Source organism: Denticeps clupeoides, chromosome 12, assembly GCF_900700375.1.
Source record: "Denticeps clupeoides chromosome 12, fDenClu1.1, whole genome shotgun sequence".
NCBI classification, from domain to species: Eukaryota; Metazoa; Chordata; class Actinopteri; order Clupeiformes; family Denticipitidae; genus Denticeps; species Denticeps clupeoides.
In genome coordinates this window covers 15,018,072-15,034,585 of record NC_041718.1, presented here as the reverse complement: position 1 = coordinate 15,034,585, position 16,514 = coordinate 15,018,072, and the positions used below count along the sequence as shown (strand labels likewise).

The following is a 16,514-nucleotide window of genomic DNA, read 5'->3' as shown; positions in this document are numbered from 1 at the left end:
TGTTATGCTAAATACATTGTAATTAGATGCCGTCTTGTTATCAAAAATTAATGTAAAGGTGAAGTACTCAAAATATGAGGGACCATGTATATATCATATTGACTAGTCTAATAGCAACAAATTAAATGGAAGCATTTTAATACTTCTGATACCTCTAGTTTTCATACCTCTAATATTTGTCCTTTGCATCTGGTAGTCTGAGACACGACAACTGATAACTGTTGACCAGACCAATGGAGACAAAATCCAACACTCTGGGCAAATTAGAAATATGCTAGCACTGTGTTAATTGTTTTCATAAATTCATTAGTTAAACTGACTCTCCATTAAAAACCAGGACACCTATGTCAGACTAATTCAATTCTGTTAATACAGTAATAATACAGTTTTATAATGTATAATGTATGATTACAGTGTATCCGGTGTGTCTTGCAGGTTCAGGAGTTTGAGCATGTCAATGGGAAGCTCAGCACACCAGACCTGATACCACTCGGCATGGAACTAAAGAAACTCACTGAGGGACTTTCCTCTGACCCCAACACCCCTGTGCCTGCCAGCCCTGCTGCTACTCAACCAGGCACGCCTGTGCCTCCAGGTCAGCTTCACTCACAGCTCAAGGGTCTAAGCTGACCGCTCCTTAGCGTCCTTGGCTAATTTTTTCTGTTTGGTTTTCATCCAAAAAACAGAAAAATTCCAATCCCAGCTTCGTCCATCTGTTTCTGTTTTGCAGAGAAGACCGAGTCAGGCTCTGGACCTGCTGAGGAGAAGGAGAGCACAGAACAAGACAGCGCCAAACCCTCAGAGCCTGAGGTCAGTACATCAAAGCCAGCACTGTCAGATCTCCTCTACCTTCAAAAATTCAGTGTAAACCCCAGTCGTTACGTACATTTATGGTTTTATTTCTTCACAGGTCCTCACTCGGGCTGAGCCCTCCCCAGTGACAGAGAAAATGGCTGAGAGCGAAGAAACCAAGAAAGATGCTGAAGAAAAGCTAGCTGAAAAGAATGAGAGAACAGAAACGTCCCGATCAGAGCCTACATTCAATCAACAGACTTCTGGAAAACAGACCGATTCGTCATCTGATGTTGCACCAGGTTGTATTTTTGCCAGTTCCATTTCTAATTATTGCATAATATTTGCAGCTCTGCTGTTGACCGGAACAGCCCTGTTAATTTGTGTACAGGCGAAGCAAGTCGTGAGCCTGAAAGGTCATGTGAGAAAGCGGAGAGTGACTCTTATCACATTAAAGGAGAGGAGAAAGAGCCAAAAGCCGGTTAGTGTTAAAAGAGTGACACCCACCATGATGCATGCTCAAGTTATGTGTAGGTCCGCTAGCCGTCATGGGCCTTATTTACAGTAAAACCTTTTCATGCAGTTGGTGTATTTAATTCTAATCCACTCAAAGAGTACTGCACTACTTAATTTTCTGTTATTGCAGCCACTTGTAATGAAAATTAGACTGTGAGCAATATCTCTGAGCAATGTTTACATATCTCTTTATAAGTTTGATACATATATGAATTGGATCAATTATGTCCGATTCCTGTTTAATTTATTAGCCATTTCAGACGACTCCAGGAGAGAGGACGCCTCTGAAAACCAGCTGAATGGAGAGAGAGAGGCCAGGGACGACCTTGAAGAAAGCAGAAACGAAGACAGGAACGGCAGCAAGTCGAGGTTCATGTTCAACATTGCCGATGGAGGCTTTACAGGTGAGGGAGCCGATTCTGCACCCCTCACGGCTTGCTAAGATGTGTTTGGAGGTGATACGTATTGATCGATGGCTGATGTTTATTCCCAGAGCTGCATACCCTGTGGCAAAATGAGGAGCGAGCTGCTGTGTCTTCAGGGAAGATGTATGAAATCTGGCACCGTCGGCATGACTATTGGTTGTTGGCAGGCATCGTAACGTATCCTTCCATATTTAAAAATAAGAGTAAAGTGTTCAACATCAGTCATATTCAACCTCTTTGGACAGCATAGGTGACTGTGTGATGTGCCAAGGAGCTGAAATTGAAAATTGATTTTAAATGTCCATTCTGATGAGTGCCTTGACAGCCCCCTAAATTTTAGACATGGCTACGCCCGTTGGCAGGACATTCAGAGTGATCCTCGCTACGCCATTCTCAATGAACCTTTCAAGAGTGAAATGCATAAGGGGAACTACCTGGAGATGAAGAACAAGTTTCTGGCACGGCGCTTTAAAGTTAGCAGCATTTCATTACTAAATTGGGAGAAGAACTGCAGATCTCTAAACTTTGGTGTATTTTGTACATATGTCAGGGATACGCACAACTACAGTGATATGCACAATGACATTTTGATCATTTGTAAGTGGTCAGTCAAAATAAAAAGTTACTGTATTAGGCTGTCACCAAAATTTAAATGTGGTTCAGGGAGTAGGTGGGGCGGAATAAAAATATTGGAGGGGGCTCTTACCCACAGGGCAATTATAGACTGCATTCTCATAACGTCCTCTCCTGCCCATAATGCCTTGCCCATATAACTCAGAATCAACTACTACAGAATGTCAGTGGAGCCCTTCAGTCCGAGTTCACAATCACATAATTACATGTTAGCTTAATTTGTTGTAGTGATATATCACTCTTTTCTCCAATGAACCACTCAACTATCATCACTGCTGTTAGAAATGAATGGTTGTGTACCTATTTGTCAGATCGAAAGAGAATTGATTTTTTTGTTCATCAGTTGCTGGAGCAGGCTCTTGTCATTGAGGAGCAGTTGAGGCGGGCCGCCTACCTGAACATGACGCTGGACCCCGGCCACCCAGCCATGGCTCTCAACACACGATTTTCTGAGGTGGAGTGTCTGGCTGAGTCCCACCAGCATCTGTCCAAGGAGTCACTGGCCGGAAACAAGCCAGCCAACGCTGTGCTACACAAAGGTGCGTATGTGCGTGGAGAATGCTAAGGAATGCTAAGCCCTGTCGAATTAAATAAAATGCAACGCAATCCATGGATCTTTGTGGCAGTGCTGAACCAGCTGGAGGAGCTGCTCAGTGATATGAAGGCAGATGTCACACGACTGCCCTCCATGCTGTCGAGGATTCCCCCAGTCTCTGCTCGTCTGCAGATGTCGGAGAGGAGCATCCTGAGCCGGCTAACAAGCCGTGGCAATGAGCCCCCTCCCCAGCAGGTGTGTTCCGCATGCAACGGGGGGAGGGGGGCTTTCTCCAAAACTGGTTTATTTTCCATCATCTCCTATTTGAACCATTGTGTGTTCCTTTATGGCATGGAAGTAGAATCTTAATTGACCCATTTGTGGTGTTGGTGTCTGTGGGATGCATTTCAATGTTCAATGAAAAACTAATTATTAGAAATTTAAGATAAGTTTTCTTGACTTTAGTCCAAAAACTTTGAACACACCTTCTCATTCAATGTGTTTTCTTTATTTTCATGACCATTTACGTTGGTAGATTCTCACTGAAGGCATCAAAACTATGAATGAACACATGTGGAGTTATGTACTTAGTGCACTAATGTTGGACCTCTCTGTGGCATCCAGCCTTTTCCACAGGGCTCCTTCGGCTGTTCTCAGATATACAGTGGCAGCTTTGGTGGAGCGTTTCGAGGTCCCGGTGCTGCAGGCATGGTCAACTACAGCCAAATGCCTCTAGGTCCCTACGTCAGTGGTGAGTGGAGTCTGCCTCGGATATGAAGGCATGTTTGAGTTGGAAGTCATTTGTTTTTTGATGAGGTCTTTGGAGGTCTTCAAAATGTTTGTAAGAACTTTGTCTGCCAATATCTTGTGTTTCTGATAGGGGTTTTGATGCCATTTGAAGCTTAAAGTTGTTTTTTTTTTTTTTATTGGGGGGAAACGTCTTTCATTATCAGTGTCCACCAATGGCCCCCCACCATCAGGACACCTGGATAAGAAGTCAGGAGACCCCCTGAGGGACATCACCACCTCTGACCTGAAATCAGGGAAACCAAGCGATGTCATCTGCATTGAGGACTAGACCTTTACCCCTGAAACCCTTCATCCTGGCTTTGCAAAGCAAAAAACTCAAAATGGGCCTAAATGAATGAGTATAAAACAGAAATTATAAGAAATCTTATTAATTGCACTTTTTATGTCTTTGAAGATTCTTTGCTACGGTGTCCTTAATTCAGTGTGGTTTTGCTTTTTTTGGTGATTGTTATTGAACTTTTTTTTTTTTATGGCAAATGTTGGAAGCCACTTGTTGGGCACCGGGCTTCGGAATGCCTGAAAAGAAGACTTTTGTTTGCCGCTATGGTCATTTCATCAGGCTTTTCTTCAGTGAACAGTATTCGCTCCCTCACTGGAAGATTAATTGCTACTAGCTCAGCGTACGGCACAGAGGAGGGGCTGTTGGGCTTGAAGAATTTCCTGCTATGACCCTCCCTCCATCTCTTAATCAGGCCTGTGAAGCAGGGCCTTCGGAAGCAGAGACACGTTTACTGCATACGGGGGGAAAAAAGACTGACATAAATGGTTGCTGAATTATACAATATGGCGTCCAGTCCTGTTATTTATTTGTTTTTTGCCAATTTTATCATTTGAATTTGTGGCAGAATAATGCATAATCATAACCATCTCTTGCCCTCAACGTTGGCTGTAAAATAGGACTTGCTACCATAACTGTGTGGCCGTAGTGCTGCATTAGCTATCTAAGAAGGTATCATAATTGTAAATAATTCAAGAGACTGCAGTTTATTTTACACCACATAATCCACCATTACTGTTTCACATAAGGATAATATACATACTGGGTTTGGGGGCTGTTAATTGTTTACCTGGCTTGTTCGAGACCAGTCGTGAGTTGAATTGAAAAAGTTAAAGTGTTCCAGTAGCATCTGAATGTCCGAGCGCTAACGCTCTCCTTTTCCTTTTTCTTTTCTGGCCAGTGTGTGCCTGCAGACAGTGTTCAAGCGCTCGCTCGAATAATATCTAACAGTATTTACCAGGGTGGCTCTGTCTGTGAGACACGGTGTAATTTACACAAGCGTTTTCCCCTGTCCAGCGCGCGAGAGCTACTCATGTTGCTATTTTCACCTTTTTCGGCCTCTGACTTACGCTTTGCATTTCTCCATAAATGGCGTGTATGATTTCTGCACAGGATAATGTTCATTTCATTTGAGGTTGTCCAAACTGTTTTTTTTTTATTTTTATTTTTGATAATTTTATATTTTTAATAATTATTTTTGTCTTTATAATTTTTTTTGTTTGTTTTGTTTTCCGGAGTTTACTTTGTTAAACTGTTTTATTTGGAAGTACAGATGTTCTGTACTACATTAGCACTGCATTAGCACAGGATGATGTTCATGTCATTTGAGGTTGTCCAAACTGTTTTTTTTTTGTCTTTATTTTTTTTGTTTAATTATTTTTTTGGTTTGACCGGAGTTTACTTTGTTAAACTGTTTTATTTGGAATTACAGATGTTCTATTAGTATGGCACTTGTGTGGAGATGTGTTAGCTTTAAAAAAAAAAAAAAAAAAATTGCAGCGAATGTTTGGTTCCTTTTGAAGTCAGTGTGTTTAAGACAGTGTTGATCAGAAAATTGTGGTAGTGTAACTTGAACTTGCCCTAGCCTGTGTTTTTTTAATTAAGCACTTTATATGAGGAAGTGAGCTCTCTCTCTCTCTCTCTCTTTCTCTCAGAGCATCCATCAAGACACCAGAAATGCTTGACAGCATCAACTTGTTATCAGTGCAGCAACATAGGTCTCTTTTGTTGCAAAAATGCCTCATTGTTAAACAAAGGCATATATAATGCACAGTAATATGGTACATATATACATATAGTGTTGGGTACACCTCAAGACATATATATAGACACACACACACACGCAAACACAAATTTACATGAAAAGTACTAAAAATCAGACGCAAGACTGTAAGTCTAATGCATTGAGCATACGCTAACCTGGTTGTAGCTTAGATGTGCCATATCAGCCAAGATACAGAGCAAGAGAGAGATGACTGCCTGTCTTCAGTCTCACACCTATAAACTCGTTACTCGTTTAAAAAGGAGCCTTTCTACATTTTTGTAATAAGTAGTTGCTCTCTGAGCCTATATGTGTTGCATGGGTTTATTCCATTACCTCTTTAGGTGCTTTGTTTTTTTTTTAAATCAGAGTGCCGAAATGACTGAATATAGCTCTAAGGAAATACAATCAAACTGAAGCCGGTGCGAATGTTATATAAAATCATTTAAAAAAAGGCTTCAGTCTAATCGTATCAAATATATTTACTGATATGTCAATCCATTATCACAAGGCTTCAAAAGCTACCAAGAGACCCTGCACTTGCTGCAGTGAATGCACAGCATGTAAGATGTGTTTTCACTCTGGTGAGACAGTGGTCATGCCATGGGACTGGGGCAAAACTTGATGAGTGCGACCATTGTTAGCCGCGGGACAGGCATTTGTTCCGGGTGAAAATGTGACCAGAAAAGAACTGAACAGTCATCTTTTACTTTGTACTCGGTGTATTTGTTTAATGTGTTTTAATAAATTCTCTCAATAAGAAATGAAAATGCTTTACAATAAATGCTTCATCGTGGTTTTCTTGTGTGCTTCTTTTCTAAGAATTTTGTAAAAATAAGTAAATAAATAAATAAATAAAAACGAATTCATAGTTTTTAAAAAGGAAATCTCTATATAAAAAATTGAGAATTTTAACAACTTCATAACAACATACATACACTGTAAAATCCTCTTTTAACAGTTGGTATTAAATTGTATTAGAGCAAAATGAAAAACATTATGTCTAAACAACAGTTTATTCTCGACAAGATGGATTCCTAAGAATAGTTAGTGGACCAATAGTTCTGGAGGAAAATGGCTTAGTTCTGTCTCACATAGTTCTATTTATTCCCCTGAAAGACAGCTTTGGGATGGCGTAATCTCTCCCGAGTGTGCCAAACCCTCCTTCCTCGGTTCTCTGGCTTTCCCCCTCTCTTTGGTTCGCTAGGCCCCGCCCTCCAGCCTGAAGCCCCTGCTGTGGTTGAAGGATCAGCTCCTGCTTCGTCCCTGTGATTGGCTGAGGGCAGAGAGCCCTTTGCGAGAGCTCCTCTGTGGGCCTTGTCTGTCTAACAAGAGGGGGTCAGAGGAGGAGGGAGAGAGGGGAGGGACTCAGCCGAAGGAGGGAGGGACCTCCCTCATTCAGCGTAAGGGAAAGCCGGAGTGGAGCTGTGTGGAGCAGCCAGTGCACACGGGGTGCAGCTTGCTTGCTGTGTGAAAGTTAATCATCTGCAGGACGTTTGCAGCCACTCGTGCCTGAAGGTTCCTGCGCTGCGGTGACGGTGTCTTTGGGACGATGAGGCTGTCGTTTTAGCAGCCTGAAGGTTCATGGGAGAACCCTGGGATTAAAGTCCGGGGAGGTGCTGAAGCCTCTCTGTGGAAAGACTTTGGGCGAGAAGGAGGTGGGTGCTACATGTTTATTGTTTCTCTCGCAGTTTCTTTCACACACAGGGACGGTCACACAGACTCTCTCTGCATGGCCTCATTGCAACAAAGGAAGGGGCAGCGTGAAAGGACCCGGGATGGGGGTGGGACGGGAGGCTGCTCTGGGCTGTTTTGTGCTCAGCCCCTGTGATCGGCAGTCTGCAGGGATGAGGCGAGGAGAAAAGAGACAAGGTACAAAGCCGGAGTGGCATCACCTTGGTGACACTGTCCCTTAGGGACAATTGAGCCTATGCTGACCTCTACGCAGACAGCAGAGTAAGTGAGAGCAAGAGCAGCGGTCTGTCCTCTTGATCTAAAGACATGGCCCTCCTGAAGTGGGGCAGCAACACCCCTCAAAATCACTGGCCTGGTTGGAGAAAGAAGGAACACGAACTGCACGCACCTTTTCAAATCATTTCTATGCACTTTGAGCTGTTGGTCTCCTTCATCTTGGAAGGGCTCATCATTTTGCTCCTTGGTGTCCACCTCCCTCACTCAACCTTTCACAGTAATATGCCCTGCCATCAACAGCCCATGCATGTCTGGGTGAGAGGTCTCCTGTCATGGGCCCTCCTTCTCCACTCCGCAGGAAGTGAAGGAAGTTTTGGGAGCAGCGTGGGTGGAGACTTGCAGGGGTTATCCCCGAGGACCCGAAATGGGATCCTGGGCGGAACTAGCAAGTTTTGTGTATCATGCCATGTCGATCTTTCTTTTGGGGGGTGGGGCTGTTTGTTCTTCCTCATGCTCTTTATCTGAGACCACTGCAGAGCGTCAAAGGTGGAAGTAACTACTAGTAGAAAGTAGAAAAGCCAGACCAAGTTTTTGCTGCGTATGAAAGCAACTTACTGATTTAAGATAAAAATATTTAGGACTAGCAAACTTATGGTCAGTGTCAGCTGCCTTATTATTTTTTTATTCTTCTTCCAGAATCATGACTGATGAACACACCGCAAGTGTGCTCAAAACCATTCAACACTTTCATTTTAATGATAAGAGCGTCTGCCAAATTCTGGTAAAAGTAAAACTTTGTAAAGTTGTTCAGATGTTACTTTAGACTCTAGCAAGTCTAACAAGGAAACATCAGCATGGGACTGTACAATTGAACAGTAAAGGCCGGTGTGCAGTCAGGTTACCGTCAGTTCCCTGTGTAGCAGAAGGTCACCCTGCCTGAACGTTGCAAGCGTACTGATCTGTCAGCTATGCCTTCAGATTTCCCTGTGGCCTCTACCCTGAGAATAAGCAAGGATCAGGGTTCACCTCCTGCTCACTGAGCACAATGTGAATCTGTTTCATTACCATACAGCACACATGGGGATTAATATCGGATGTTTACATGCATGACCCTGGGCAGAACTTTCCACGAGCCTGGTGCTGAAGCTATAAGGCAATGTGTGAGGGGGGGGGGGGGGGGGGGGGGGGGGGGGGGTCAACTCAGGCATTTTGTACAAGTGAGTCACACGTGGTGGCGAGGAAAAATGATAAATGTCGCTTGAGTGTATTACTGCAGCCCACTCACCTCTTGAAAGACCTCATCCTCCCCTTTTACTCCGGTGGGAGAAGATATAGAATGATGTGCATGTGCACCCCCTAATCTGCACAAATTTCCAGGCTCTTATCAGCTGTAGTGGGAAAGCCTCTGGCGACTTTGGGCAGGAACTTCCATGATCTAATATGCACTTTTTCTCAACAGCCAGGAATCTGTAAAGATAACGAAGAAGTCGCAGCTTAGCTGTAAAGCTCTAGGAAGTCTTAGGGCAGCAATGGTATAGCTCTATACAGAGTGAAGTCTAGGGATTGAATGGCCGTTGTCTATGTGGCAATTGTATGATTTGTAAGGCATTTGAAAGAGGCATTAGCCCTTAGCACAGCTATTAAAATGAAGACCTGAGACACTTTTTTAGAGTGTCAAGATTCATGGGTCACGGTTTATTTGCACATGTCAGATTCAGATGTAAGAGTGAATTTAGCCAGAAGAACCACTAGAAAACCACAGTTGTTTGTCAGCCATTGTTCCTAAGACTCAATTAATTTCTAAAAACGCTGTGGCGACGTGTTCAGAAATCTACCTTTGATTGTACTGTGCCTGCGAGAACAAGCACACATAGTGAAAATTGAGGTGTGAGAACCATATGAGTGTAAATAACATTTTGGTCAGAAGTAAAATGTACATAATCTGGTTGGCAAAATGATGAGGATAAGTTCTTAATAAACTTACTAAACAAAAAAATGTTTTTTGTAATGTAAGAAAATAATTAATCTCTATAGTTCCCTATAAATTCTGTTATCTCTGTGTTAAAGATATAAGTTTTTTCACAAATCAAATCAACACAAAGTATGCATAATCAAAATATAATTTGTTTAAAGTTGTACCCCTCGATATGTGTCTCATGATCCTCATAGCTAGTTCCTGGTGTATGTGTTTCAATGCAAAGCTCTTAAATGATTGAAACATTTTTATACGACTAAGGATAAACCTATTAAAATGTAATTTTGCATTCCGATCCTGCAAAAAACAAGAAATCTTTGTAGCCTGTATTAAGACAGACCCTGATCCAGGCTATGCTATCCAGTGCCTACACACCTAAAGAAATCCCCATCGAGTGGGTTCCAAAGTGTGGCTTATGTCTACAGCAAACCCACTGGGAAAATTCCAGAGCTTGTTTACCCAGTACACAACAGCTGTGCTCTTCACTATTGTTCCTTGAGCCCTACAGATTTGTGGGCCCAGTGTCTGACGATGGCCAGCGCATTATAGATGCAGCTGACCCCCCCCGACACTGCCAAAGGCCTTAGTGTGTTCTCTGTGCCACCACTGAAACGCAAAATCGTTTGTCTATACCAGAAGGGGTGCAGATGTAAACACATAAGCCCCCCTGTTCTGCGACATGGTGTTAGCAGTCCTGCTAATTCTGCGGGTGTTCCGAGGGAGAAAAAAAAAAAGAAGCTAAATCCGAAGGCACTGATCTGCTCACTTCCATGCTCATTTCTATGTAGCTGAATGGTCATTATTAGCATATTAGCTTCTATTTGCTTCACTGTGCGCTGCGAACTGCCGCGTGCACTTAATGTGACCGTGGGACACAGTGACATTTCTAGATTGTATTACATATTTAACCTATTTTTACAAACCGAGGAGCACCTCTGCTTGGCAAATAGTTCAATTCTTCTTTAGTGCAGTTAGTACAGTTGTGCTGTGACTGATAAGATAAGTTAAATCTTTATTGTCATTGTCACTTTTCAAGGAACAATGAAATTTAAGGTGCAGTCGACTCAGTGAGGCATATAGTTAAAGACAAGAATAGAATAAGACAGACTTAAATAACAAAAAACTAGAATAGCAGTACACTAATTATATGCATGATGTACAAATTACACTGGTAAAAAATAACCATGAAAAAAATACAAATTGCACTTTATTGAAAGCCTTGGTCCAGCTGTTTTGTATTAGCAGGACAAAAAATGGACTGGTCAGCACACAGTTCATTTCAAGCTCCTCCCTGGCATGGACTTTCTGATCTGCCTAGGCACATCATATTTCGAATCTTCTCATTAGACTGCTCTTTAAGACTTATTATTTTTAACAAAATACCTTTATGATTTTGGTTTGATAGGACACATGCAGGTCTCAGCATTTTATAACATTGCACATGCAGTCATTTACAGTATCGTTACAAATATTTAAAGCTCTTTAGCTATTTGCCACTCTACTGACTGAGCGTACCCATTGGTAACACTAGATACTGGCTATACTGCTGCAAGAAGATTGATAAGAGTATTCCACCAAAATCCTGTTAGTGAATAACTGGATAATGTTTAAACATGTTGTTTGTGAAGGTAACTTTCAGATTAAACCATTTAGCACAAGGTCATGTTTTTGATCAATAGTTCTCACTGTGAAAGCCGTTCCTCTTTCCAGTGCTGTGATGTTTGAAATGAGAGTGATGTTTGAGGAAACTAATATTACTCTTGATGTTATTTTGATCAAACCTTCGTATATTCAACACCGTTATAACACTGTCATATACGTTGATCCACAACATAAAACAGGCAGACTTTCTGAATTAGTATGTGCTGCGTGCCACTCTGCGTGCCACTGACCCTTTAACCTGTGAGCTAATGAACAGCTTGATATTTTCAGTGACGAATGCACAAGCAACGTTCCAAGGTTTTAGTGACAAAGCCTTATTGTGCTGCAGAGAACTTAGTGGGCTTGTTGAAGAAACTATGCTTGTGGACCGGCTCTTTGGCCCCTGTAGACTTGGCAAACTACATGAATGAAACAACAGAGATTGTGGTAGTACAGTATCAGCATGGCCATGGGTGAGCAAGAACATTCCGGACTGTTCATGTGCACACTGGTTACTAAAGAGTACACAGCCCAGCCCAGTGTCCCAGGATACTGACAATGCAAATCTGTAGACAGTGATAGATTAAAGGGCTAATTGGGAAAATTAGATATTTCAAGAAAACGTTTTTAGGTGGTAATTTGCTGTTTTTTTTTTTTTTTTTTTTGGTTTTGTTGCACCTGTAGACATTTACATTCTCATAGGTGAAATCTCTATTTTCTTTTTTATTTAATAATCCATTACTCTTTTCTTCGAATACTTGATTGCTCTGTTTGATCTATTCTGAAGAATCCGTCGGTGCACGATTTATTATTTTTTCTTAATATCACAAGACTGTGCCTATTCAGAATGGACTGTGCAAAAAGTTTGGGTTAGGTACTGACTCCAGACCCTGTCCATTGGGGGCTCTTTCAGCCTCCTCATTTTATTTTATCTTTGTGGCCTCCTCTCATGTTGTACATAGTCTCATCTGTCCTCGCCTGTAGGGGGTGCTAAAGTTAACACACACAATCACGGCAAATTTTCTTTGGACACACAATTTGTGCAATTGTGTCCTCATCAAAGCTGTTGAACCTCTTCTGATTCCAACATTGCTGCTAAAATACTTGGCTACTTGCGGCTAGATTTTGTAAAATTCCTTGTTCAGTTCAGCGCTCACGAAAAATATAACCATATTCACTGAACACTGTTCATTACATTCATGCACAACAATGCTGATGTCAGTGGTGTCTTCAAGTATGAACATTACTCAAATAAAATGACCTTTGATGCCTGTGGGAGATTTCGAAACGTGTCTTGGAAAGCATGTCCACAGCGCTCCTCAAAACACCCAACGTTTGTATCTCCATGGAATGGTAAAGGAATTTTGGGACAGTGCCAGAGGCAGTGTGCTGTTGTAGCACAAATGAGGAAACAATGACGGTAGTCACTCTTATTTTCCTTTTAGTATGTAAAGTAGTCTTGATGGTCTTTGCTTGGGTAATTTACTGGGTTCTAACAGAGCCTGGGTACTGCATTTGCTCTGAATCAGAGTGAATCTGCTTTAGGGAAGCAGTAAAAACATCCATGCTTTGGCACAAAATGTTTACCGTTCTCCCTCAAAAAATGGAGTTAATTTCCTGATTGAGATCTCAGGTAGTGGATGTCTAAGCGAAGGGAAATGCATGGCAAAAATAATATATATATACATATTTTTTCAAAATATGTTCCTTGGCTTGGTCTCGCCTGTAGTCAAATCTTCTTGCCTTGTGATGCAATTCCCCCAGGAGCATAAAGAAAAACATCCTATTGCAGTCAGGAATTTTCCAACAAAGGACATAGTTCAGAGCTAATCAAAATGCAAAGCAGATGGCTGGTTTGTGGAGGCTGGTGGAACCGCAGTGTTGACAGAACCGAATTTCAGCGTTGGATCGTTTTCTCTGCCAGGTGCTCTGTTAAGAGGAGATATGACAATTTCTATATATTTTCTATATATCCTTTGCTACACGGATTCAGTGGGGCACTGGAAATTGGAGGGATATAAGAGTTTAGGGAAACTGACACCATCATGTTCATGGAACCAAGACTCTGAGGGAAGAACTGTGCAAATGGTCTATAATATTACTCATGTACTGTAGTAAAACATGTGTCATGTTCTGGATGTCATGGAACCAGGAAATGGAGATCCATTGCCCAGCATAGGCCAAACAGGAGCCAAACCTGTTGTGTTATTCCTCCAGTTACTTACTTTAGTAACAAGATACGCCCTTCGATGTCATTTTTAAAAGAGTGGATAATCTGACCACTCTGCTATGACCTAATGTTTCCGCCCACAGAATAGTCTGTAGTAAAAGGACACTTAAGGGCCCCATATTAATTCACATGCAAAACCTCTTATGCTTGATCATTATTTTAACAGCCCATTCATGCAACAGCACTAAAGTCAGCAGGTGTCTCTTATTTCAGGTACAGAATGAACATGAAAAAAGGGAATTGCACCTGGCTCACACACACTCAAAAAAAATCTTTACCCGCAAAAGTGAAATGGGCATCTGTATGAATTAGGAGAGAATTGTGTTAGCATACACACTAAAAATAAAGAGCTTCGCATCTATGCTCCACACACACTAATGCTGCACATTAATGTTCCCAATCTGTAATTAAAGTCTGTAGAAGACTGTACTTAAACCAAAATATTAATAAAACAAATAATGAACCCAGAAGAACAAATGAATATTCAGCCAGCTGGTAGAAATTAAATGTAAGCAAATTCAGTTTTCTTTTATTTTTTAACCATCTGTTCACATAATAATTTTATGTTTGGTTGACATGGTCTCAATCAGACTTTTAGCTTGATTTGTGATAAAACTTTTTTGTTATGCTAAATAAATACTTTTTAATTATTCAGTAGGAATAATCCTTGTTTTATCGATTTGTTGCAGGGCCCATGTCTTCACAGACACAGCCCCGAGATGCAGAGGAGGATGAGGAAGAGGAGGAGGGAGAAGAGTTTGAATTTGAGGAAAGTGACGAGGAAGGGCCTACCGCAGTGGCTGCTGTCCTGGCCAAAACTTCAGCCGAGCTTATCAAGACAGATCAGGACTCAAATGAGGACCCACAACCACTACAAACTGGAAATAACCAGCAATCTGCATCAACTTCACTGCTGGAATTAAATGTAAACCCCCCTGCTGGTCAGGAGTGTTCCAGCACACCTGAGAGCGGCAGACCAAGCACTGGTAAGCATGACCATCTACCATTTCCCATCTAATCAAGGCTGTACCGTCAGACAGGTTGATATTTCTACAAGTTCTGGAATGAAGTTATTACTTCATTTACATCTGAGCGGGACTGTATGTGGTATGTGGGAATTAAGGGGCTGATTAGGAGACTTGTAAAGAGGCCTGCGAGGAATAATCTGGTCAAGGCACTCCGCGCAGCAGGAGCTCCTCATGATAAGGTCAGATACTACTGGTGTCCTTGTCCTGCCTAAGCCTGTTATGTAACACTGACATATATGGCTTTATCACAGCAGCATTCGTTTCCAGCTATTTTTTATAGACTAGACATAAATGTCTGGCCTGTGCTGTGTACTTATAGACTAGTAGTTACTTATGCAGTTTTAAATCCAATTTTAAAAAGTTACCTCGGACTTTTGCCTAGTGTCGGTTTCAAATTTACATTCCCCCCCCATTTATATTCCAGTTTAATTGTTGTGTCATCATTTTATTGTGGTTCACCACAAATCATAAACCTCTGAAAATGATTCACATTCCAATTTATTTTGCAGATTTGTCATCGAACAAGGTCCCTATGCGGTAAGATAAACCACATTCTGACACAAATTTATTTGACTTTGTATTCGATGAAAAATGAAGATATGAAGATTTTTTAAATACCTGTTTCCCTGCATTTCTGTTTTGAAGGCCTCTAGTAGATGAATGCTGATTATGCACCGTATGGCCTATAGTACATATAGTATACATGATCAAATGATGGGGGCAGTGCAGCTAACCATCCAGTCAGGCCATGCGGTGCCATGGGAAACTGAAGGATGGGCTGTTTCTGAGGTTCCTCTGGGTTTTCCTGTGCCAGGCCCGGCCGCAGTGCAGCAGAACCTCTGTGGCCTCTGCCATCGCCCTTCTATAGCCATTTCTGCTGAGCACACACTGCCGAAGTCGGAGCTGTCAATACAGCACTGCAGGGTGCAGTCCATCTGATTAGCTGTGCATGTCAAGTTTGAATTCTAGACTGGGGTCGGGTTCACTTCCATGCGGAAGTGTGAGACCGTCCTGTCAGCACGCCAGTGTAAGGTGCTTTCTGTTTCAAAAGTCGTTTGACAGTGCAGGCTTTTGTTTAATGTTTAAATAAGAAGCGTGGCCACTCCCAGACACTGGGATAAAAATAAAAATGCTGCCATGACTGCTTTCAAGAGCATGAAGCTGTTTTTGGGAGACAGGTCACTTCATGTCATGTGAAATACGCTTTGTCACATGCAAAACTCTTTTATTTGTTTTTGTTGATTAGTCAATTTCTTCTGTTGGAATAATTTATCCCTCTCCTAGCGATAGGTTCAGGCTTCCTAGGGTAAAGTCTTTAAAAGCAGCATGATACCTTTTATGTTATTCGATTGACCATTATGTATATGCTAAATGACCTTTTGTTTAATAAAAACGTTAATTTAGTATTAGTAAGAAACATGTCAAGAAACTCATATAAACCCTCCACACAGATAAGAGTTATTAGTCGGCCCATCCTCGTCAGCCTGCAGACTAGAGCAGAGTCTCACGAGGATCTCACGAGGTGTCAACATGCCAGCTCAGAAACTGAACTCATGATGTGCGATTCCGGGCCAGCGGCTGGGGCAGTGGCGGTTAAGGAAGTGGCCCCGTAATCAGAAGGTGCCACTGAGGTGCCACTGAGCAAACCACCGTCCCCACACACTGCTCCCCGGGGGCCTGTCATGGCTGTCCATTGCTTACTAAGGATGATTGGATAAAAGCAGAGGACACATGTGCTGCAGTGTTTCACACTCACTTTACTTTCATTTTTAAACAAACACATTGATGTGGCTGAACTTGGCCAGTTTGGGTACAAACTACATTTTTGTAGTTTTGTAGTTTTGTACTACATTTTTTTTCACATGTGTCCTTTCAGCCACTTCTGTAAAGCAAATTTCCCCTTGAGGGGCAATAAACTGAACTGAAATGTCTGGGAGACTGGGCCATGTTTGGGATGAGCTGAACGACTGGGTGCATCT

The 16,514-nt window shown here is 42.0% G+C and overlaps 2 protein-coding genes across 11 annotated transcripts in view; both read left to right on the top strand.

Annotated features, from left to right (window-relative positions):
- Nucleotides 1-6,549, top strand: part of chd5 (chromodomain helicase DNA binding protein 5) — a 32,248-nt gene extending 25,699 nt beyond the window's left edge. For 3 of the 7 annotated variants that reach the window (XM_028998175.1, XM_028998173.1, XM_028998179.1), the window contains 11 exons: nt 436-595; nt 731-810; nt 911-1,094; nt 1,184-1,273; nt 1,560-1,712; nt 1,802-1,910; nt 2,074-2,206; nt 2,710-2,905; nt 2,993-3,156; nt 3,526-3,652; nt 3,831-6,549. In XM_028998175.1, the coding sequence (XP_028854008.1) occupies nt 436-595; nt 731-810; nt 911-1,094; nt 1,184-1,273; nt 1,560-1,712; nt 1,802-1,910; nt 2,074-2,206; nt 2,710-2,905; nt 2,993-3,156; nt 3,526-3,652; nt 3,831-3,979 (1,545 nt within the window). In that variant the 3' untranslated portion in view covers nt 3,980-6,549. Of the gene's footprint in view, nt 1-435; nt 596-730; nt 811-910; nt 1,095-1,183; nt 1,274-1,559; nt 1,713-1,801; nt 1,911-2,073; nt 2,207-2,709; nt 2,906-2,992; nt 3,157-3,525; nt 3,653-3,781 lie in introns of all 7 variants that reach the window. The other 4 variants (XM_028998178.1, XM_028998174.1, XM_028998177.1 and 1 more) reach the window with 4 other exon arrangements.
- Nucleotides 6,550-7,138: 589 nt separating this feature from the next.
- Nucleotides 7,139-16,514, top strand: part of arhgef10la (Rho guanine nucleotide exchange factor (GEF) 10-like a) — a 91,274-nt gene continuing 81,898 nt past the window's right edge. Inside the window, exons 1-3 of one of the 4 annotated variants that reach the window (XM_028997818.1) lie at nt 7,139-7,408; nt 14,197-14,493; nt 15,045-15,072. In XM_028997818.1, coding sequence (XP_028853651.1) covers nt 14,202-14,493; nt 15,045-15,072 — 320 coding nt within the window. In that variant the 5' untranslated portion in view covers nt 7,139-7,408; nt 14,197-14,201. Of the gene's footprint in view, nt 7,409-7,430; nt 7,623-14,196; nt 14,494-15,044; nt 15,073-16,514 lie in introns of those variants that run through there. The other 3 variants (XR_003751390.1, XM_028997816.1, XM_028997817.1) reach the window with 3 other exon arrangements.